Below are 24,188 nucleotides of genomic sequence, written 5' to 3'. Positions count from 1 at the left end.
GACTGGTGTAGTTCTTTAATAGTAACATCAAGGGCAGCAAGAGTAATGACTGAATTTAACACGACACATGCAACAAACAGAGGGAGTAAAACATCACTGGCTGAGCTGACAACATGGAATTCAACAGCACAACAGGGTCGATTCTGCTTCTTCCCTGCATCAGCACCACACGCAGGTCAACATCCCCGACTGGTTACCCCAAGTCTTGCCAGAGCCCTCAGAAGCCAAAAGCCCCCCTTCCCCAAAATACACAGTGCAGAAGATGCCTGCACACACCAAGGAGTAGGGAGGGAATTCGGGCAACTGCAAAGTTCATGTGGGTGAGCACTTCAGAGTGCAGCCAGCAACAATCTGTGACATTCTGGCAATTAAAATAAAACATAATCTGCCTCTTTGTCAAACACAGCTGCTCAGTCCTTTGAGGCTGCGAGGCACTGACAGAGAGTTTTGAATGAATGAAAAACACCGGGAGGAATTGAAGTGACCTGTTCAGAGCAAACCAAACAACTGGTTATTGGTTTGGTGCCATCAGACACCTTTTACTGCTGCTCAGACCAGCCCAGACTGGAGCAACTGGTAACCAGTGAGACCTGCTGGGGTCTCTGAGATGGCAGAGCAGCTGCAGCATCACTCATGCCCTTTTGCTCTGGAATGAACATTTCCTTGGGAGTTGGCTGGTGTGGACTGACGGCAACACAACGTGTTCCAGGACAGGTTTATAGACACAGAGTACGTAGGGCACCACACGGCAGGGCACGGTGCTCCAGCATCCACCCTCATTTACACAGCATTAATTGGCAGTGCGAGCTGAGATTATTTCAGGACCAGGTTTTCACCCTTGATGGCCTTACATTAAGTTCCTAAGTCAATCTTTAGGATCTGGCGCAAAGGGAGCACAGATTTTAAAGGCTCGTGTGGTACTTTTGGGAGCCATTTCTGCAGCCAGATGTAGGTTGATCCTAAATCACAGAATCACAGAATGGTTTGGGTTGGAAGGGACTGTAAAGCCCATCCAGTGCCACCCCCTGCCATGGGCAGGGACACCTTCCACAAGCCCAGGTTGCTCCAACCTGGCCTTGGACACTTCCAGGGATGGGGTAGCCACAGCTTCTCTGAGAATTCCATCCCAGCCCCTCACCACCCTCACAGGGAGGAATTCTTTCCTAAATACAAATCAGTTACAAAATTCACCACCAAACATGCTCTCAGTTTTTCTGAGAACATTAGGAAGTGTCTCCAAAGCCAACCCACTGCAGACTGGGAGTGCTTGGCTTTGTCCCCCCACTGTGCTCTGGCCAGACCCCACCCCAGCTTGACCCCTTTGCCAATGGAGCAAGGGGGTGTGTGTCCTGGAGCTGCAGTGCCTCAATTAATGCCATGTAAAACAGGTGTTCGTCACTACGGGAAATATTTGTACATTTATAAAACAAAGCAATACAACCGTAAAGAAAAAATACAACAAGCACAGCTTGGTACGATAACATGCCATGAAATGTCATTGGCTTTAGAATAATTTACTACAACTTGAAAAATGTTCTTTTATCCACAAGGGATAGGAAATGCTTCCATCTAACATATGGTAAGCATGCAGCAACAATATGTACAACAAAAAATTTGGAGCTTGTTTTTCATTCACGAACTGGATGATTGCATAGGGGGTATTTGAAAATCAGGGGTTTTCTAGCCTAGGTTTGATCTAGGCTTTATTTTGCTTCTTTAAATCCATAGGGGTTTTTTCCCTTACTTTGGGGAGAATGAATATTTCTATATACATCTGCAATAAGTCATGGAGAATACACTGCTTTTATTTTTCCCCCAGCAGTAGGTTTATTGGTTAATTAACCAATTAACTAATTTATTGGTTAATTGACACTTAAAAAATAAAATTTCCAATGCCATATTGAAAATCAACTTCCTTTCCACCCTTTTTGGAATACTGAGGATCTGTTAGGGCCGTATCTATTGATCCTGTATTACACCATTCCCAGTTTTTACACCTTCCATCATGAAACCAAACCAAACAGCTCTTTTTCTAACCAGATCCCGTCCATCCCACGAGGGAATCCAACCAAACTTGTGTCAGGGTGTTAAAGTTTCTCCCTCCCACCTGCCAACCACAAAGTTGTCCTGTGGAACCAACCACGGCCTGGAGCTGATAAACCTGAAGGGGTGAGCAGCAGAACTGGTGGTTTTGCTCCCAGCTGGGCACTGCTCCGTGCTGCCTGCAGCCAGAGCAGTGTGGGGGGAGCTGAGGAGCCTTTGGGAAGGACAGCCAGCCCTGGCTGGGGGCTGGATCCTGGGGTCCATCGTGACGGGGGTTCATCTCACCTAAGACCTGACCCTGACCCTGGGGAGGGTGAAGCTGGTGTGTGACAGTGACCCAGAGCCTCGGGCTGAGGGCTCCCTCCTGTCCCCACCCAAAGGGGCCCAGGGCAAGTCTCCACTGAGTCTCTTTCCTCTCTTCCCTTTCCTCCTTGAGCAATTTTTTTCTTTTTCCTTTTTTCTCTTGTTTTGCTAGAAAAAGCTAGAATTAATATATCCAACAGCACTGAAGGAAGTACTTGGCAAAGCATTTCTTTATCTGGTAAAAAACGAGGTGACAACCCTTTGCTATCCACAGAACTGCAGCTACAAAGATGGTCCATCTCTTATGACTTAAGAGACAGAGCTTTGTGAGAACTAATCCCGACAGGAACCCAGGGAGCCAGAGGTTTGGCTGGAATGCTGAGTGGTCCCACCCGTCTCTGGCTCTGGGATGCAAAGGCAGGTGCTCAGGTTTGCTGTAGGATACAGGTGTGCACGAGTGATGCAGAGGGATGTGGTGGGGGTCCCGTGGAGGTGAGGAGAAAGCAGGAGAAATGCAGCCAGTGCATTCCTTGGCAGACTGATTCCCATCTGGAGAGTCCCGTGGGCTGAGTTTTGCCTTAGTCAACAACTGCTAATGGGAGTGATGCTGTGGAGAGCTGACAGGAGTGAGTAAGCACACTGGCTCTTCTTCACTCCCAGTTTGGGAGGCATCTGCTACTTATTTAGGAAAGGAAAGGAAAACACAAAAATCCACATGAAAACATTTCTAGGGCAAAAGAACAGGATTTACAGAAACAGGAAGGCATCAGTGGTGACCATTTCAAACTGTCAGGAACAAGGAGCCCAAGCAGACTGGATTTGGAGACCTCGATACACCAAACCTCTGGTTTGTATTCAGAATCTTCTCCTTTAAAGTGGAAACATTAAATTACACTTCAGAGCTGTGGGGTGATTGACTGGATGTACATAATTGTCTAAACTGAACACAAAGGCTCTCCTGCCAACCTTACCTTTCTCAGATTCCTCAATGTTTGCCACCTCCTCTGTCCCACTGGCAGCACTGCAGGCTGCCCTGTCCCCAGTTGTTGGTGTCCTCAGGGATGGGGTCACAGCCTTGTGATGCCCTGACTGCTTTATCTTCCCATGTAATTAATTTTCCTTGTTACACTCCATTTTCATCCACCTGCACTTCCACATACCTGCGGATCCACACCCCAGAGACCTACCCCTTCTCCTTTCCAGACCCTCTGAGATGCCAATACCTTCCCACCTCCAGCTCCTGGTCCGTGGGAACAGCTGCCTGTGAGTGATTCTCCCCACATTTAGAGGGTTCCTGTGCTGGCAGAGTGCTGTTGTCACCGTTCCCTTGGCAGGTAGTGCAGGAGGAGGAGGGGTTCAGTGTCCTGCCACACATCCAACCTTGTCCCAGGACATTTGTGCAGCTGTCTCCAGGTTGCTGGCTGGGATGTCTGCACTTGGAAGAGTCTTTTGCAGTCCTTCCCCGGGGAGAACTTCCTTTGTAAAGAGCTCGCTCTAGTTATCCATTCCTTTTTTCCAGTGTGTCCTGGAATCACCATGATGGGGCACAGGGGGACCAGGAGTGGGGAGAGCCTTGCTGGAATGGAACTCAGGAGTTTGTCCTGCTCCTGCAGCCTCTTGGCTTTTCTTGCTGTGATAGTTTGGTGGCACCAATGCACAAGGGAGTCAAAAAATAGGAGAAAACTAAAGGAGAAAGACGACTACGGAGTCACTGGTTCTGCTGTCACCCGTCCCAGGAAGGCTCCGGTTCCTCTGCCCCCTTCCCCCCAGGAGGGATGTGATACAGTACTGCTGGAAGAGCCTCTGGGACACTGGTGGAAGAGACGGGAGCGAGGCCGACCCCCCCTAGACTGTGGGGCGAGGGGGGGGCCGGGAGGGAGGGGGGGCCCGGTTGGGGGGGGGGGCTTGGGGCGGGGGGGGCAGCGGGGGGAGGGTGGAGGACGGGGAGGGGGGGTGGGGGGTGGGGGAGCTGGGCGGAGGGGGGGTGTAGATGGGGGCTGGGGGCGGGGGGGTGTAGATGGGGGCCGGGGGGGGAGCTGACGGGGGGTACGAGTTGTTGAGGGGGTACTTGGGGGGGGCCTCGGTGTTCTTCACTCTGGTGAAGTTGATGCAGCGACCCTGGAACGAGAGAACGGGGAAAAGCAGAGTTACCACCGAGGCAACACCCCAGCTGAGCCACCCCCGGCCGTGCCCAAATCTGCCCCAGTGCCAGTGCTCCGGGCACGGCCCCGGCCCCCACGCCCTGCACAGGGCTGGGAGAGCAACTCTGTGCTGAGCAACGAGAGGGACACCCCGGCACAGCTCCAGCATCTTCCCAGCACAGCACGGGGCACTCCAGGTCCTGCTGACACTGCAGGAGCCTTTTCCACAGAATCAGGGAATGCTTTGGGTTGGAAGGACCTTACAGCCCATCCAGTGCCACCCCCTGCCATGGACAGGGACACCTTCCACTATCCCAAGTTGCTCCAAGCCCCATCCAACCTGGCCTTGGACATTTCCAGAGATGAGGCTTCTCTGGGCAACCTGTGCCAGGGCCTCCCCACCCTCTGAGTAAAGAAGTTTGCCTTAATATCCAATATAAACCTGCCCTCCATCAGCTGAATGCCATTCCCCCTTGTCCTTGTCCCCCATTCCTGTGTTTCAGAGCTGGCACTGGAATCTGTGCACAGCCCATGGTCTGTCCCTGCAGCCACAGATGCCTCTTCCCACACCTCAGCCTTGAACTTCCAACAGCACAAAATCTGGGCTTTGCCCCTTTGGAGCCTCTCTCTCCTTCCCACGCTTGGCTTTTGTGTCCCTTTCCACCATTTACCAACCAGGCAAAAGGGAAGGTTTGTTTAACAAAGACAGTTTCTTGCTCAGAATTTTTCCTGAAATGCATTAATTCCTCATTGGGATGTCTTGATACTCAAGTGCTTGTGAGAAGCCAGTAAACTGCTTTTCTCACTCTTTGGTGCTAAGCTACAGTTTGTTGTACATTTTTAAACAAAACCTTTGCCCTCTGAGCTGTTCTTTTTTTCTTTTTTTTTTTTTTTTTTTTCTCCAAAGTTCCACCTGCAAAAGATCCCACTGCAAATACTCAAATGTCAGAATCAGCACTATTGTATTATGGATTCATTCCTTTAGATATGAAATCATCCTAAAAGGCACCAGAGGATTTCTGCGTCCATTCTTTATTTTTTAGACTTGTGAACATGGGCTTATTTTCTGTTTTCCTCTTTCCTCTCCCAAAGTAAATGTTTTTCCTGGTGAAAAAATGCCAAAGGGAGCATTGAGCCCCTGCAGGCTGGAGTAGATTTGCTGGGGTAAAAACATCAGTCATTTAAATCCTCTCTCCAGCTCTGAATCTCCTCCCAGCCTGTGGACAAATGCTCTGCAGGAAGGGCCCAAAGTGAACAAGGGAGATGCTGGGAGAAGTGGTGCTGGGAGGATGGGAGAGGGGAGAGGGGAGCTGGCATGGAAGGGCTGACCCAGGGATGCACAGACAGGGTGACCCAGGGATGCACGGACAGGGTGACCCAGGGATGCACGGACAGGGTGACCCAGGGATGCACAGACAGGGTGACCCAGGGATGCACAGACAGGGTGACCCAGGGATGCACAGACAGGGTGACCCAGGGATGCACAGACAGGGTGACCCAGAGATGCACAGACAGGGTGACCCAGGGATGCACAGACAGCTCCTCTCCAGGACCTCTGCCAGCAGGATCTGTGCTCTGGGGATGTGGAGGAACATCTGCCTGAGCCCTCAGAGGGAAGGGGGTTTCCTGCCCAGCACTGGGGCTGGAGGAGCAGCCCCAGCCGAGCTCAGCCTGTCTGGGGCAAGCAAAGATGCTTTAAGGGAGGCAGAGATTTCCCAGTGCCTTGAAGTGCATCAAGGTGACCCCCCCACCCTGGGCTGCTCCTCTGAGCCCTGCATTTCTGGCTGCAGGAACAGCCTCTGGTCCAACCAGGCTCTCCCTGAGGAATGGGGCTGGGGCAGAGCAGAGCCCCTGGGATGGTCATGCCCCATCACCCCATGGTGATGCCCCATGGTGATGCCCCTCCCTGAGGATCGAGGCTCAGGCTTGTCAGGTTTGTCCTGACAGCAGACACTGGGGAGGGACAGGGAGACCACGGCCCCCACAATGAGCTGCCACTGCTGGCTGTGCAGTGGGGCTTGTTCTCCAGCCCTTGCACAGGACAAATGCCAACACCAAGTGAAGTGCCAGAGGGAGCAGGAATGCTCCACACATCCTTCATCTCCAGGGCTGCCCAAACCAGGGCAGAGCACAGCCTGCAATGAGCACTCCCTGCCCCAGCCCAGAACACCCCCGGGCCCATTTGCTCTCCCTGGGCTCCTATCTCTGCTTTAACGTTGTGTTAATGCACTTTGCTGAGATTTTAAATAAATACTGTGGGCAGGCCTGCTGAGTGAGGCAAAGTCTGACCCTGACATAAACCAGTTCTACTCAGAAAAAAACCCCATGAGAATGTTTTCCTTGTTCCAGTGCCACATCTCCTGCCATGCAACTTTAGTCATTTCAGACCATTTTTTGCACTAGTTTGTTTTCTTTATTTATGATGAGAATAAAATAAACCCGAACAAAAAGCAGCAGAAGTCAGAAATCATGACCAGAGAACAAAAAGTTGCAGTTGTTTTTGTATGGAGAGATGCTCTGTCTGGATGCTCTGGGAGTGAGGTTATGGAGCTGCTGGTCCAAATGGGACTGAGCACCGCCCTGAGAGCATCGAGGAGGATGCAGAGAGGCTCAGAAACCTTTGGATTTGGGGCTGGGGCAGGGCTTGAGGACTACAAGCCATCTCATGCTTAAGGCACAGTTCAGAAGGGTAAAGGAGCACATCCTGTGCATCCTGGGCACTGGCAAAGATTTGATTTGTTATTGGTGAGAACAGGCTGGGACAGCTCAGCAGTGCCATTATCAGACAAAAGAGGCTCCCAAGTCACACCAGCTGTCCCTGCACTGTGTTTGCATCAGTCCTTGCAGTCAGCTATGACCCAGAGAGCCCCTGCTCATGAGCTACTGCAGATATCCACGACCAGAGACGACTCCTTCTCCAGGAATAGGGTTGCTTTGCAATGACAGAGCTCTTTTTTCCACTGTGATTAATTCTCCTGTGTCCTTGCTAACCCTCAGACACGGCCTGTCACATGCTGCTCTGGGCAAGCAGCTGGGCTGGAGTCTGAGCTCAGGCTGCTCCGATGCAGGGCAGAGACAGCACAGGGGCACAGACATGAGAGCCAGACCTGACCCAGTCAGCTCAGGTTCAGACTTTCCCTCTCTCAGCAGGCCTGTCCCAAGCTATTTACTTTAAATCTCAGCACGGAGCATCATCTCCCTCTGCCCCCTGCCCTGTGCTTTATGCTGGTCTCACTCCAGAGTTCAAACCTTCTCTCCCTAACACAGGATGGATGTGCTTTTTCCCTCAGCTCCCACATGCCATTCCCTATCCCCTCCCATGTCCTTTTCTCTCACTGCTGTGCAGTGGGACCTGCAGGGCACCCAGCACGTGTGGAGGGCAGGGACACAGGGTAGGCTCCCCCCTCCCTTGGAGAACTGCCAGACCGAGGGAGCTCTTGTGTTTCATCTCGACATTCCTCTCACCCAGATGGGGGACAATGCCAGAGAGAAATTTTCAGTCCAGATGGACTGAGATGGACTTTGGCAGCTCCACTGCCTCAGAGGAGATGGGGAAGCCAGCAGCTCCTTGGGGAGGAGAACTGTCAGACTGAATGACAAGGGGATGTCCAGGAAACAAATTACTGTGCCCTTGTACGAGGGGCAGCAAATGTTTCACTGGTGCCCTGGGTACAAATGCAAAGCAGGTCCAGGAGGCAGAGAGCTCCTTGAAGCAAAGAGCTGGATGCTAACCCCCTTGTACCTAGCAATATGATAACAAAAGTGTAGAGGTTGTGCCAGCAGAGTGTGAGACAGTTTAACCCTCAAGCTCTCAAGGGCTCAGCTCTCTCTGAAACATGTGTCCAGACATGTTTTCCCACCTGCACTTACCCAAAGGGGGGCCTGACTCACAGCTGGGCTCTGTGTGTGAACTGCAGGAGGAAAATAAACCCTCAGCATCGCTGACCTGCTCCAGTCAGCACTGTTGGACCTGGAGAAGGGTCTGGATGAAGAGCAGGTTGGTTGGCCTCTCACCCACCCACCCAAGGTTTTCCAGGGCTCCTCATAGCCAGCACAGTTCTGTTCATCCCACAGATAATAGAATTGGATGTGGCACTAAAAGATCCTCTAAATAAAGGGGCCCAAATGCCTTGTTCAGCCTTGAGGTCTGGATGTAAAACGAGTGGGAGTGTCTGAGGTACCAAAGGTGAGAGGATGTCTCTACTGTCAGTGGGACAGGGACCACAGGGATCACAGGCTCACAGGGACCTTCCCATGGCTGGGACTTTATGAGAGTCTCAGTGACCACCAGTTAGCAGCCCCTCTTGGCTCCCCACCAAGGTTCATCACCTCATTTAGGTGTCCAAATTTAGATGGGGCGGATGTGGAAGATGGTGTCAGAATATCCAGGAGGCAGGAAATGAACCCATTTCCACTGAATGCTACTTTGCATCCTTCAACAGAAAGTCACTTTAAATCCCAGGAGAAAAGACTCCTTAAACAGGCTACACCAGAGCCAGTTCTGAGTCAGAAGCGAGACAGAAGCTGGAGATCCAGGATGTATGAACGTAGGGAACAGGCTGGATATTGAAAGGCTGCTGTGTCCAACGCCTTGGCTGAGTTTTATTTCCCTTTGTGCAGCCACAACCCCTCAGGGGGGAGAGTCACAGCTGTGCCTCAGAAGAGACAATTGAAGCAATATGGAGACATTATTAGATCTGAAATTCAGTGGAATCAGCAAAATCAGCAAGGGCAGTTCACTCTCATATTTTCTGTTGTTTTTCTAGAGAGCAGCTCTGGGAGGCTCAGGAACAATCAATTCTGCTCTGAGTGGCCTCGCTCTTGCACTTCCAGCAGCTGAGTTAGGGCTGGAGGCAGGAGCAGTGCCATGGACACTGGGAAACTGGGACTGTGGACTGTCTGTGTCCACAGACACCGAGCTGTGGGGACTGTGTGTGACCATGGACACTGAGCTGTGTGTGACCATGGACACTGAGCTGTGTGACCATGGACACTGAACTGTGTGACCATGGACACTGAGCTGTGTGTGACCATGGACACTGAGCTGTGTGACCATGGACACTGAACTGTGTGACCATGGACACTGAGCTGTGTGTGACCATGGACACTGAGCTGTGTGTGACCATGGACAGTCTGCTGTGTGACCATGGACACTGAACTGTGTGTGACCATGGACACTGAGCTGTGTGACCATGGACACTGAGCTGTGTGTGACCATGGACACTGAGCTGTGTGTGACCATGGACACTGAGCTGTGTGTGACCATGGACAGTCTGCTGTGTGTGACCATGGACATTGAGCTGTGTGACCACGGACACTGAGCTGTGTGACCATGGACACTGAGCTGTGTGACCATGGACACTGAGCTGTGTGTGACCATGGACAGTCTGCTGTGTGTGACCATGGACACTGAGCTGTGTGTGACCATGGACACTGAGCTGTGTGACCATGGACACTGAGCTGTGTGACCATGGACAGTCTGCTGTGTGTGACCATGGACACTGAGCTGTGTGTGACCACGGACACTGAGCTGTGTGTGACCACGGACACTGAGCTGTGTGACCACGGACAGTCTGCTGTGTGTGACCACGGACACTGAGCTGTGTGTGACCACGGACACTGAGCTGTGTGTGACCACGGACACTGAGCTGTGTGTGACCATGGACAGTCTGCTGTGTGTGACCACGGACACTGAGCTGTGTGTGACCATGGACACTGGACCATGGGGCTGTGTGTGGACACTGGCTGTGTGTGACCATGGACACTGGACCATGGGGCTGTGTGTGGACACTGGCTGTGTGTGGACACTGGCTGTGTGTGGACACTGGACAATGGGGGCTGTGTCTCCTCTGTCTCCTGTGTCTCCCCTGCCTCTGGTGTCTCCTCTGCCCACGGCCCCTGTCCTGGGAGTGCCCCAGGGTTGCACACTTGATCCCAGCCTTTCCCTTTGTCCTTCCCATCTGGCTGAGGAGCACTGCCAGGGCTGGCAGGGCAGGGTGGGCTGTGGGGCTCTGGGGACAGGAGCCTGCAGGAGCTGCAGCTCAGGGTGGTGGTTGCTGTTCAGGAGAGCAGCTGGAGCCTTTGTGCCCAGCAGGGATCTGGGGGTAGAGGTGCTCAGAGCAGCAGGTGCCTCAGCCAAGCTGTGGCATTTCCTGGGAACTCCACGGCCTCGTCCAAGCCACTTCCCACCCCCTCCTGCCTCTCTTTCTGCTTTTGACCGAGTCTGCAAGCTGTCAGGGAGCTGGACTGTCACTGACAGCACCACACTGGGATCTGCACAGACACTGCCTGGGGTTCAGTGTGCTGAATCCACCCTCGGGAAGGATGGACCCTTCTCCTGGCATGCTGCAGGATCCCTTTGCTCCCTGACCAGCCAGCCCTCTGGCCCCCATCCCAGCAGGACTCAAACCAGGACGTGGTTTTTTCCTTTGTCCCATTCCAGCCCTGCTCTCCGTGGTTCCAGCTGTTCAGGAACAGGCTCACACATGGCACAGCAAAGAGGGAATTTAGGAAAGGGAAGTGAGTCCCAGAGCAGGGACATGCCCTCCACGGGACTCAGGAGCTCTCTCTTTAACAGACAAAGATGGAGCACATTTTTCTGAAGCAAAGATGAAAAATGTTTCTGTTTTTTTGGTTTCCTATCAAGCTGGAATTAATACCTGGAAAAATATCAACATTTAAGATCATAAAACACTGAGACTGGCTTCTTTTGCCTGGTTTAAAGAGAGGCCCTGGAAAAGATATGATCCTTAATGTTATTTTGTATGGGTCAATAGTAATTCAGACTTTCCATAAACAATATCCTGGTTTACCCTGTTGTTATGAAAAGGAGGAGAGAGAATTAAAAAGAAATATAGAAATAAAGAGAAGAGAAAGAGAAGGAAAAGAGAGAGAGAGAGAGGGGAAAAGGAAATTTAATAATCAGCCTGTGATTTGATATCTGATTCTGACTCAAGTATTCACAAAAACTTGAGGAGATACTGGCCAAACAAGTAACAGGCAACCATTAAATATATTAAATAAATGTGAGAGTTACACTAGTGCCTGCAAAGACATGATTTGCCAGACTGCAGCTACTACAAGGGCAAAGCACATCCATGATGGGAGAAACCAACACTCAGTTTTCGGAGGCAAATCCCCCTCCCAAGGATCCCAGGGATGGTTTGAACCCAGTCCAGGCATGAAACTCCCCCAGATGTGTGAGGTGAGGAGTGGGGAGAGGAGGAGGAACAGAGTGGGGAGTCCCAGAGGGTCTGAGAGCAACTCTGAGCCCACGGGAGGGGAGGCAGGGACTGTCTGTCTGTCTGTCTGTAGAGCCAACCAGCACAGGCAGCTCATGCTCCTCTCCTGTGGCTCCAGGGAGAAAACTGCCCAGAGCCAACATGGAGTGAATCCTCTCTTGGGAAAGTGGTCCTTGCAAAGGGCACTTTGCAAACCTCCCACCCCAAATGCACCCCTTTGTGCCTGGACAAAGGTGACACTGGGGAAAGAGCAGGGTGAGAATAACCCTGAGGATAATCCATATCTGCTTCCCCCCAGCATTCTGTCACTGGGATCAGCACTGGTGGGGCAGCTCAGGGGTCTCCAGGTGGTTTTGCTGCTCCAAACCCCTGTCAAGGTAACCCCAGATTCCCAGGCAGTTTCTATGACACGGTAGGATTCTGTGAGCTGGAAATAAAGCTGAGCTGGCAGCCTGCTGCCTCTTAAATCACACAAGGGGGTCTGGAGACAGTTTTAGGAAACTGTTAACTCGCTCCTGGGCTTTGTTAGGCAGCCCCTTGGTGAGCTCAGCCTGTGTGGAGTGTGCCTGGCTCTGGCAGGAATCGCTGCCTCCCGCAGCAAGGGGCTCATTCCCCGGCTACCTTTGGGTCTCTGAGTCACCAACCAGCCATTCAAACTGTCTCATTTCGTGATAAAATGTACAATAAAACATCACTGCAACTAAACCAGGCCCATCTGCATCTCATTACTAAAGCCAGAGCCTAGAGCTCAGCCTTGCTCATAAAACCTGCCTTCCCAAGGTATTCCTGCCACCTTGGTCACTCCATAAATAATAAATTGGAGACTTGAGCTGTTTTCTCCCAAACTAAGAGGAAGACTTCCACTGATAAGGTCATCACCCCAGAGGGGTTCTAATAACCTGCTCTCTTATTGCAGAGGCAGCACTGAGAACGGTGGGTGCTCTGGTTTATCCCAAAAGAGTCTGTGAAAAGCACTGCAGTGTGGGAACCTCTGGAGCAGGATCTGGAGTTTTCTCTTGGGTCCCAGTACCAGAAAAGCAGAGTTTTCTGTTGGGTGTAGCCATGCTGGATTTGACTTTCTAACTCCCAGGAACAGAGAGGTACAAAATGGTGTTTTCTGCTGAAGCCATGAGAAGGTTTGGGGATTTACCCCAAATGGGAAAGATAAACTTACAAAGAGTAGTGACAAGTAACCTCACACATGAACTCCAGTTGTACCAGAGGCAGTTTCCCACACTGCAGACAAGCATCCTGCCTGCATTCAGCAGGAAAAATGCAGCAGAAAACCCACTTTCCTTGATGCCTTGCTATGGTTTGGTCTATCCAGATGTTAAAGCAATGGTTTATATTTGTGTTTATACGACCCTGTTCTGTTCAAGCAACCCGAAAGCTGCACTCGTTGAATACAGGAAAGCAAACACAGTAAAGAATTGGAAATAATGCTTATTTAGAGCACCAGTTCAGTCACACTGGCTGGTGACTAAAGCTCCCTATGCACATACCTGTGCACATCCACTGTGCACCTGGGGGCTCTCAGTGGTTCTGCCAATTCAACCTCCCGTTGAAACCCTACTCCTGATTTACTCATCCCTTCCCATCTGTGCCTGGCTCTCCAGACCTGCCACAACCCTGAAAACACCCCCTGCTCTGCCAGCGGGGGCTTGAGACCTCTGACCACACTGTGCAGGACTGCACCAGCTGGGGAACCCTGTGGAAAGGAAACAATCAGAGCAAACTCCTCCAAAAAAAGTGAAACGAGATGATACAGCCAAATTGGAGCGTGGGAATGAGCTCAACAGTCTCCATGCCTGGCCCGTGCCAGAGCTGAGGAGTGTGGCTCCCAGAGATGAGGGGGCATGTGCACATCAGCCACAGCCCTGATTGCTTCTGCAGGAGCTGCTTTTGGCTCATCTGTGCTGTGGGATGGGTGTCATTTCCAGGAAGATCTGGTCATTCTTCCCGTTGTCTTTCTGGAAAGGGGGAGCTGGTCTTGGAGAAAGGCTGGGTGACACATCAAAGACACACCTCACACCAGGCTCTGACCTTTCTTGTGGGGGTTGAATAACAAAACCTACTGAGTATGAGGAAAAGAGAGAAAAACTCAAGTGAAAAAGGAAACACGTTCTTTTGGCAGCAATAACTGGAACAACTCATCAAGGGCAGTGGTAAACATCCCTCTGGAGAGGCAGAGAGAGCCTTGCAGCCTCCAGAAATCAGTGATCTGAGGAGGATCCTTCTGGCTGCAATTTATCTTTGGGCAAGGAAGACAGGGCATGACTCAGGCCAGGATCTTCCACGGTGTGAATGTGAGATGAACACAACTTGATGGCTGTTTTCACATTGCCTGGCTCAGGACAATGACTGTGCAGTGCTAATGAAATGGGAATTACTGTCCACTGAAGCTTGTCCTACCAGTGCTTAGTGAGAAATCATTCCCATCTCTGCAATCCCTGTTTGCTGGATTTGCCTTGGATTCTGCCATCAGTCCTAAAGGCACAACTTTGTGATTCTGTCTGGGATAAGTGTTGCCCTGGATCAAGGTTTGACTGGGATGCTCCCTTTAGGAGCTGGGTTCTCCCTGTCTCAGGAAGAGGTTGTCCAGCTCAAGGCCCAGCTTGTCTTTGCTCTCCCAGCCCAGAACAGCCTCATGAGCAGATCTCCAGGCTTTTGGCTTTGGAGCTGTTAGTTCCAGGAAAAAGAGCTAATGTTTAGGTTAACTTTTCCATGGCTGTTAATGGAAAACCACACCACAACAGCGTGTGTGGAAAGGTTACGGTTTCGTTCTCAGGCTCCACAGAACCCCGTGAGCTGGGATGTCAGGATGGGTTAAACAGCAGCTCCTGGGCAGTGCCTGTGTGGCCTCGAGTCTGCAGGGGGAAGAATCATCAGGCAAGCAGTAACAAGGCAAAGCACAGGGGTGTGGGGTGACCTGGGGGTCTGCACGGCTGGTTTTGTTCTCAGTCTGAAAAGGGACCACGTCTGGTGTCTAAAGCAGGGGATTTGAAACTCTATCTCCTGGTTTCTGTTCTTTGCTTCAGGAGGAGGTTTCTATTCACGACTCTGAAATCAGACAATTACTTTATTTCTGAATTTCCTCACCTCTAAAATAGGCTCCTAATTCAAAATAAGGGAGGACCCAGGGGAGTTTCCAGGGTCACAGATTTTGCTCGTGTGCTCTGTGATGTTCCTTGTTAATCAGTAATACCTGGCCATCCCCACATCACCCCTCACTGGGGCTACTCTCTAATAAAACACATTTCATGCCTTTCAGTGAACTCACTGGAGGTTTGTGTGGCAGAGTTTGCTCCTCAGTATCCAACTATGAACAAACAGTTACAGCTTTGGGGATGTTTTTGTTGGATTGTGTGCTCCAGGCCCAGGCCCAGGCTACCTGCTACATTCCTTCTGGCCTTCTTCATACAGCTCTAACAATCCAGCCACAAGTTAAACCAGAATTCCTGTGTGCCAGCAGGACTTAACAGGCTTCACAGCTGCTGCTGAGCCTGCAAAGGGCTGAGTTTGCTGCAGGTCCCTCATGGTGACCAGTCCTTGGTGTGACACTGAAATCCGTGGGCTCTGAGCTCCCACGGCCTGGGAGTCCCTGGTGGGATGTGGCTCTGATGTCCCAGGGGTAGGTGCCTTCTGCTGGTGGGGACACACAGGAACAGGGGGGTTCCTCACTGCCACTGCTCACTGCCCTGTGGGACAGCCTGGGCTCTGCACATCCCTGGCCTCAGGCACCCACAGCAGGGACCTGCAGGTTCCGAGGGACACCGGGACAGCAGAGCTGGCAGGGAGGGAGAGCTGGAGCCCTGGGAGCACAGCAGAGCTCCAGGGAGCAGCACAGGGACAGCTGGAGCTGTGCTGCCACACAGGGGGCTGCTGCCCTGCCCTGCCCTGCCCTGCTGTGTCTCTTCATTGCTCTTCCAGAATGCCACATACAAGTTTGGAATGTGTCCATGTATGACCCAAAGGGGATCAGGAGGCTCTGCAGGTCCCAGGATTTACAGATGTGGAACACCAGGGATGGCTGCCCAGGGAGATGCAGCTCCCACACCACCAACATGGTGCTTCAGCCTGTGACACACTGACCTGGTGGGAGCCACTGTCCCATCCTGGACCCACTTGCTTTGTCTGCACAGCTTTCATCCCCACAGTCTGACACTGTTTGCTCTTTTCACACTTGGTGCAGGATATTTGCCCAGGATCCTGCAGGTACTTCTCATTTTCACACCCAGGATGAGGGGCTGACTGGAGAAAGCCAAGGATTGAACTAAACTCTAGTTTAAGTCATGCCTTGGATTACAGGTCAAGCATCTGCTGCTGGTGCCTTGGTTTGTGAGTGGGTTTGTGTGCCTGGCAAGTCCCTGAGGGCCCCTGGTTGCTGATGTAAGACCCAGGGTTCCCCTCACAACTTCTCAGAGCAGATGGACCCAGACACAGTCCAAGTTTTTCAGCTGGGGCTGCTTATTATTTTCAGGAATTCATTGCAATCCCACAGGAAACAATGACCTGGCTTTCCCATAAGGATAAGGAGAGCAAGTCCAGCCCGCTCCTGGAAGCTGCAGGAGGGGAACACAACACCAATGCAGCATCAACATTCACTCAGCAAGAAACAGGCATGGGAGGGATGGGTTTCCTGGACATCTGTCACAAGGTGATTCTCTCTGCAACTCTCTGAATTCTGAGAGAACCTAAACACCTACTGCAGTGTTTCCTGTGAGAATTCACATACCTGAACACTTTTCTGCATCTGGTCTCCTGGGTCGTGCAATTCCACCCCCACAGCACAGAATTACCTCCAGGAAGGGTTTTACTCCAACAGTTATTTCATTTACCCACAGCTGCAGAACTACTCACTCCACGCAGAGGAAAGTCTGAACGAGGGTGTTCCATTGGCTTGTTTTGCTCTTTAAAACAAACGAGGAACCCCTCTTCTTTCTCAGCTCATTACACCAAAGGCTGCCCTTCCCATGAGCCCCCCACAGGAACATCCCCCGAGCAGAGCCTGCCCAGCCCTCACTGCTCTGGAAACCTCAAGTCAACATTACACAGGCTCATTTTTGCCTCGATTCAAATCATCCTTTGCTGTAAAGCTCAGCTTGTAAAACTCCTTGTGAGGGTTTCAGTGCTGCACTAAAATCTGGACAAACCCTGTTTTATACAGATTCTCAGAGGAGCAAAGTGCCTGGGGCTGAGGAGGGTGGGAGGGGAAGAGGAACCAGCCTGGAAACACAAGCGCCTGCCTGTACATCAAGAGGGGAGGTGGCACTGAGTTAGACGGACAAACCCCCACCACCATCTATGTGCTTGCACCAAAACTTCTTGTACCAAGACCTCTGGCAAGCAAAAATATATCCTGCAAGTTTTGCCCAGTTAGACATCCCTGGAGGTCTCATCCCCTGTCCCCCTGGTCCAGAAGAGCATTGCTCTGACCCCGCTAGGCTTTGGCACTCCCCCTCCTGCAGCCCAATCTGCAGAGGCAGTGCCTGCTCGGGGCTCTGACTCACATAAACACACATAATTCAGTTTGGGCTGGAACTCTACGCTGCTGATCCAGGGAGCCATGCGATGGGTTGGCTTGGAAGGAACTTTAAAGCCCATCCAGTGCCACCCCGTGCCATGGGCAGGGACACTTTCCACTAGACCAACAGGTTGCTCCAATCTGTCCTTGGACCCTTCCAGGGATGGGGCAGCCACAGCTTCTCTGGGAATTCCATCCCAGCCCCTCCCCACTCTCACAGGGAGGAATTTCTTCTTTGGAAGCCGCATGGAAACTGTGCTGAGGGAGAATGAACTAGCAAGAAAAGCTGTTCCTTGTGGTTAAGGAGGATTTGAACTACATTAACAGAATATTCCAGCTGGTCTTGTAGATCCCCTGTTTAGTGTTCACAAGAATTAGTACCAGCAGATTGTCCCAGTGTTTCTCTCCGTAATTCCCTGGACTTGCTCCTGCCCCTTTCCTCGGATGAGGCCGATGTTCTGGTGTGACTTTACACCTGGACAGCCCCTGGCACGGTGGGTTTGGTTTAAGCTGATGCCTGGAGCACATGATCACACCACTATGATGAACAAGTGAGGTCCCAGGGGATGTGGCAGCACTGTCCCAAGCCTTCCAGCCTAGATTTAATTCCCTTCCATGTCAGCACTGTGTGGGAAGTGAGAGACGACGAGTTATTTCCCAGCTCGGTCTGTGCAAGTACCCAGCATTCTGTACCACACAGAGAAAGGCAGGGAGAGGACACTTCGTTTTCTGGGAGCTTGAATTTGCCAGAAATAAAGAATCATTCCCATTCCTCAGATGGTGCAGCAGCCAGTGCTGATCTCCTCTGTGAAACACCCAATTATGCAGCAGATTGAAGGTTATTAAAAGAAATAAGAAGGGACAGAGAAGAAGGAAATTTTACTGTCACATGGCAATGATTCAGGCCGGTTTTTTCTGTCCTCTGCATACTTTAGACACAATAATGGTCACCCACTGAGCTGGGGATGCTCAAAGGGCTGTCCCACCAATCATGGTCTGCTGGAACAGGTCAGCTCCTGGCACAGGTGACAAAGGTGCCACGAGGACAGACCTGGCCAAGTAATTCAGGTCTAAAATGTACAGACCTGGATCTGCAGACCCTGAACCTCTGCCCCGTTACCGTCACGTGAGCCACAAGGTGCAAACCCTGCACACCCCTGGCTGCTGCTAATCCCTCACATGTGCTGCTGAGACCCAGCCCTCGCTTTCTCAAATGCCTGGGGAAAGAAAATCCATGGGATCAGCTGCATCCAGAGGACAGGAAAAGCCTCTGAGGAATGGAAGGTGATTCAGTGGCTGGGCCAAGGTCACCCTGTGTGTCCATGGCAGAGACTGGGGCGACTCCAGACCTCCCAGTTTAGCACCCAAAGCTCAGATCACACAAACCTCCAGCTCTTTTGGACATCTCAGATCTGGAATTACAATAGCAGGATGCAATTACCAGAGCTATCCATCTCCACAGTGCTTTTCTGCAGTGAAGGTTCACACAATTTGGCTGTAAATGTGTCTTATTTCATACTCTGACTGTTCTGTTTATATGAAGACCAATTTGTATGTCAGCACATGCACACACACGTTCTTCCTTTCCCAGTAAAAGAACAACTGTGATTACTTTAATGGGCACATTTTCATGTATTTTGTGGCCTCACCCTCTCATCACAACTCACTCCAATCTGTACCAGAGCCCTGTCACTGAGATTCATCACAGTATATCAGTTTTATATGATTACAACCATCCTAGTTCTGGAAAAAGCCCCTCTCCCTGCACCTTCATTAATTTAGGTAGGATACATCTTTACACATAATTACACATGGGCTTGTTATACTTTTTCTCCATATTTATGCCTTTCTGTATCTATATTTATCTATACAAACACAAAATGAAAATGCAATTAATGCAATAACAAATTAAAATATAATTTGCTCCCTGATTGAAGAGTTCCTGGCCAAGTCTGAGCTTGAAACACATTGTAATAACCCCATAAATTCCTGACAGAACAATGTTTAACAAGGAAATGCAACTGACACTTCAAAGAGACAAGAATTGTCTGGGTCCTGTGAGCAATTTGCACAAATAAGCATTCCTGTGCTCCACTGTAAAAATGATAAAGTTCTCTAAAAAATGTATATGTTTTTACATCACCCCATCTGATGATGTTTCCAATATAAAAATAACCTCATTAATGCTGACAAGAATGCAAACCTAGTCTCTCGAAAATGTGAGAAGCCCACAGGAATCCCATGTGACTCTCCTTCCTTGCCTTATTGGAACCATCTGTGTCTGTTGGTAACCTCAGACCATCTGTCCCCAGGTCTGTCTCCAAAAACCCAGAATTTCACCACTTTTTTGGGCATCTCAGCCTTTCTGGGGGCACTTCAAAATGGGTCCTGAGCATCCCTCTCTTTTCCTTTTGCTCTGGGATAAGAGGTGCCTTGTTAAAAGCCTCTGCAGAGCAGACCAAGGTTTGCTCCCCGTGTGCTCCTGCCAGGCCCCCACAGGGGCTGCAGTGTGACCATGGGCTCTCCAGCTGCTGGAGCTTCCCAGGAGCTGTGGCTCAGGCTGGTGTCATGCTCTGGACAGGGATGCCTTCCCTTCTGGCAGCTCTTGGAGAGGTCTCAGCTCTGTCTCCAGCACCATCCAGCCCTGCCCCAGCCCTCCCTGCTCAGTGATCCCATCGCTGTGCCTGTCGAAGGAGGAAACAGCCCCACAGGGTCTCCACCTTCAGTCACAGGTTCAGGGCCCGAGCAGCCAAGGGGCAAAGACAAGGGACTGTCTGAGGTCACAGGGAGGAGGAGGAGGACTGGAACCTCCAGTCCCCACATTATCCCCTGCAATGGATATAAACTGCAAACGTTCAGTGCCTGCCCTTGCATCACTCTCTGGTTACACTGATGTGAATCTCAGGGCAGGGGACATCTTTCCTGACAAATCACAGATCCCTGGAAGCTGTGTGGGCTGCAGCAGATAAACAGCAACAATTACTCAGTGTGGGGTTTAAAGTGGAATCCGTGTTTCATTCTATGCAAGGAATCTTCTGAGCAGCTCAGCTCGTGTGCTGGCAGGGCTGCAGTCACCGATTATAGCGAGGGATTGCTTATATATGAAAATGATGTAACCCTGGGATTCAGTCCAGCTCCTTTCCAGGCTCCAAAGCAAACAGAGATGCCTTTCAGCTATTTTTCATCTGGCTTCACTTTTTTATCTTGATCAGTGGGTGAATTAAGGAGCCCATTTGACAACACTAAGTCTGAAACCTGCTTCCCTTTGTTCAGGAAAGAGAAGAGAAGGAAGGAGGTACAAACTGCTATCAAAACAGCTCCTCCTTGTAGCTTTTAGGAATATCATATGGTCAAAGGCTCCTGTCTGCAAATTTCCAGCTCCTCTTCACTAGCCATAAAGTTTGCCTGCAAGGGTTTGGATGTTCATCCAGCCTGAGAATGCTCCGTGCGGTGGGTGTTTGATCGGTGGCTCCATTTGAGGCTGCTGGTTCCTGGGGGATGTTTTGCTAGTCCCTGGCTCTCTCATTCCCAGGTCATGTCCATGGCTGGCAGCTTGTGCAGAGCTGGCAGTGTGGGCTGCTGCTTTGAGCTGAGTCTGAGGAGTTTGTTCAGTTTGTGTCAGGAATTCCCCGGAGCGGCCACACGGTCGGACTGAAACGGGGCTGGTTTGGAACTGCCCTGGGAGAAACCAGAGCCCAGCATTGCTGAGAGGAGCTGGGATGGCAGTGATGGGTGACCTGGGCCCTGCAGCACCCTGAGAGAGGAGAGCAGGCAGAAAAGCTGGAAAACTAGAGCTGCCCTGTCCTAGACCTCCAAGGGTTCTGTCCTCTGAGAGCAGCAGGGCTGGGTCTGCACTGGGCACCTGGGCTGGAGTTCAAACCATCTGTGCCTCCACTTTCAAACACACCACTGGCTTGGACTGGTCAGAAGCAGCTTCGATGGCCCCTTCGCTGCCAGGCTGGGGAGAGCATTCCTTTAGCTGTGCTTCCCAGCAGAACAGGATCAAACCCAAACCTGCCAGTGGGCACCTCTGAGAGCCCACAGACACTGCTGAAGGTTTGGCAGCCTGGTGAGGACCAAGTCTGTCCTTGTTGTGCCCCTGATCCAACACAGCTGTATGGAATCACATGGACAGGACACAGGAATTTATATCTGGGCTCACCACTGCCAAAATGACTTTGAGAGCTCTACCCCTGGCAAACCCTGCACCAGGAGCAGAGGGATGGGAGAGCATCCAGGAGTCTGTGTGTGCATGTGCAGGGCTGCCTGGGTGTGACTGTCCTCCACATGCTGTCCCTCAGCACCTCCTGCACCAGGAGCATCTGAACCTGTTGGATCCATCCTGTTGGCCCCAGTGCAGGTCAGGCTGGGGAGGTGACATGCCAGCTCTCTGAGCCTGTGTCAGAACACACCTCCCCAGTACCTGTCACCATCACACACCCACCACTGGCTGCATCCCTGGGACCTGGCCAGGCCTATAAATAAATGTTCCTGCCAAGGAACCCAGTGCCTAGGCCATAGAACCATCACAAAAGGGGTCTTGACTTTGGAGAGCAAAGCTGTGGCTGTGAGTGCTGTTCCAAGTCAGAGAGATTCCAAGAACTATTTCCTGGGTTGGATGAAGGGAATGGTGGAGACAATACTAAACTTACATTATCAGACACCCACTGCAGAGGAAGGGTTATGTTTATATGCAATCCAGAGACCCTCTCACTGGGATTCTGGTGAAAGTCTCCCAGTTGATGGTGGGGATTGGATCCAAGCCCATCCACCCCAGCCCTGACTTCCCAGGCAGGGAGTTCTGGCCACACAGCTGTTTGCATGGAGAGAAATTTCCCATCATTGCAGTGCAACATTTGCTCCTTTTCTTTTGCAGCACTGCCCTACAGACACAGGTTTCATTTCAAAAAGGATTTGCTGCGGAATTGCTCCTTTCCTTGGTATTTTTTCCTTGCTGGGAAGGCAGGCTGCTCTCCCTGCCCCAGGACTCTGCTCTGAGGGCACTGGCAGCTGCAGTCAGCACTGGCAGATGTTTCCATGCTGCCATTCCCATCAACTCAGCACTGACCTTCCCCCTGGATTTCTAGTCACACCAGAGCACTGATGTGTTTTATGAGATAATATTTGATGTTTGCTGACCTGGGAGAAGCCACGAGCCTTGAAGCAGCCTGAATCCTGCAGCCTTTGTATCCTAAGATTGGACACGGATTTAAATTTCTCTTAGAAGAACAGTAGCACAGAGGAGAACAGAAGGGGTTTGGCAGGGATCCAGTAGGGTTGAGAGTGTCCTTATTCCATGAGGTGCAGATTTTGCAACTATTTTTGCAGCCTTTTGCTTTTCTTTTTGACTAATTTGGCTCCCAAAGCACAGTCGAGTTTCTGGCAGTTCAGTTTACAGCAATATTGCCTCATCCATTCCTGGTCCCTGGCACAGAAGCCTCTAAATGTTACAAAGCCAACCCTCCTGATGCCCAGTAAAATCAATTTCTACAGCTACAAAGGAGAAAGTGAGGCAGGACAGACTAAACCAGCATTCAAATGATGGGAATGTCTATAGAAAGATGGGAGATGAGTCAGAAATGGCACAGCTGAACCCAGTGCTTGAAAGCTGGATGCTTCTCCTTAGTCTGAATCTGAAATAGGGAAACAAAACCCACACATTTTTGCTGAATAAGAAAGTGGAAAACCCGACCTAATTCTGCCATTTCAGCTGTGTAAACTAACACAAGTCACTGCAGTCTCACAGTGAGGTCTCATCCTGGTTTTGCCGGTGCTGGGGGGGTGACATCACCTGGAGTTCTGTCACTGCTGCAGAGGGACAAACACAAAGTGCTCCCTTCAATCTGCAATTACCAATCTGCAAGTGATGTTCTGTAACACAGTGGCTCATGGAAGAAAAACAAATGTTCTAAGAGCAGTCTACCCTTACAGGAGGGTCTGGAAGTGCTTCACATCTACACAGGGAAGTGCCCAAACACAGGAGTGAGCTGGAGAGAAACAGATATTTCAGCAGCTCCAAGTCTGGGTGCATTTTCAGCCAGTTCCTCTTTCACACTAAATCACATTGTACCAGGTCAGAGATCCCTTATAGCACAACTCACTCAAAAAGGGCTTAATTTACTCTGAGGGTGGATCATGTAACACCTGTATGGGCTGATCCTGCTGGTGCTTGTTGTGACAGGACACAGGGACATGTCCAAGGGACATGTCACCGAACAGGGACGGAGCCTCCTGGCAGCTGCACCAAGAGGAATTGCTGGAAACTGTTCCAGTGGATTCTCCCCAGCAGAAATGAAAGTGGCACCTGCCATACAAATAATTTTAGCTTGTTAAGTCAAAAAAATTATTCACAGGACAGGCTTTCTTCAGACCCTGATTTCTGAGGGACTGTTGCCAGGCACCAGCAATCTGTATCTGTTACCAGCTTTTCTCCCAGAAATCAGGATCAGTGAAGGCATTTCAGCAAATCTTCCGCTGGAAGGAATAAAATATTTAACCTTCTAATTCACAATGGGTCACTGGGCCTGTATTCAACAAAACTCCTTACAGGGAGCCAAATGTTACAGACCTGTGATTCTCCACCAAAAAACTGTTTCCTGTGCAGTTGAATTTCCTGAAGTCTTCACAATGTTGCAGTTACACTTTGAGACAAATCTATTCCTGAAGCTACTCCAAGTCCTGTTGTTGATTTGTGTCAGAGGTGTGGAACCGACTGCATAAGACATTCACATAACTGACATTTTCCACCATGAGGTGAATTTAACGAAGGAAAATCACAGAACCATAGAATATCCTGAGTTGGAAGGGACCCACAAGGATTATTGATCCAACCCCTGGCCCTGCACAGACACCCGAACAATCCCACCCTGTCACTGAGAGCATTGTCCAAACCCTCCTGGAGCTCTGGCAGCCTTGGGGCTGTGCCCACTGCCCTGG

General features: G+C 50.9%; 1 protein-coding gene across 1 annotated transcript in view; it reads right to left on the bottom strand.

Moving 5' to 3' along the window:
• ANTXR1 (ANTXR cell adhesion molecule 1) overlaps nucleotides 1-24,188 on the bottom strand; it is a 106,236-nt gene continuing 82,048 nt past the window's right edge. Inside the window, exon 18 of the mRNA XM_064637742.1 lies at nucleotides 1-4,464. Coding sequence (XP_064493812.1) covers nucleotides 4,192-4,464 — 273 coding nt within the window. The 3' untranslated portion in view covers nucleotides 1-4,191. The remainder of the gene's footprint in view (nucleotides 4,465-24,188) is intronic.

Source organism: Pseudopipra pipra, chromosome 28 (assembly GCF_036250125.1).
Source record: "Pseudopipra pipra isolate bDixPip1 chromosome 28, bDixPip1.hap1, whole genome shotgun sequence".
In the NCBI taxonomy this organism is placed as follows: Eukaryota; Metazoa; Chordata; class Aves; order Passeriformes; family Pipridae; genus Pseudopipra; species Pseudopipra pipra.
Note: the sequence above shows the minus strand (reverse complement) of the source record. Positions and strands in the feature narration are given on the sequence as shown.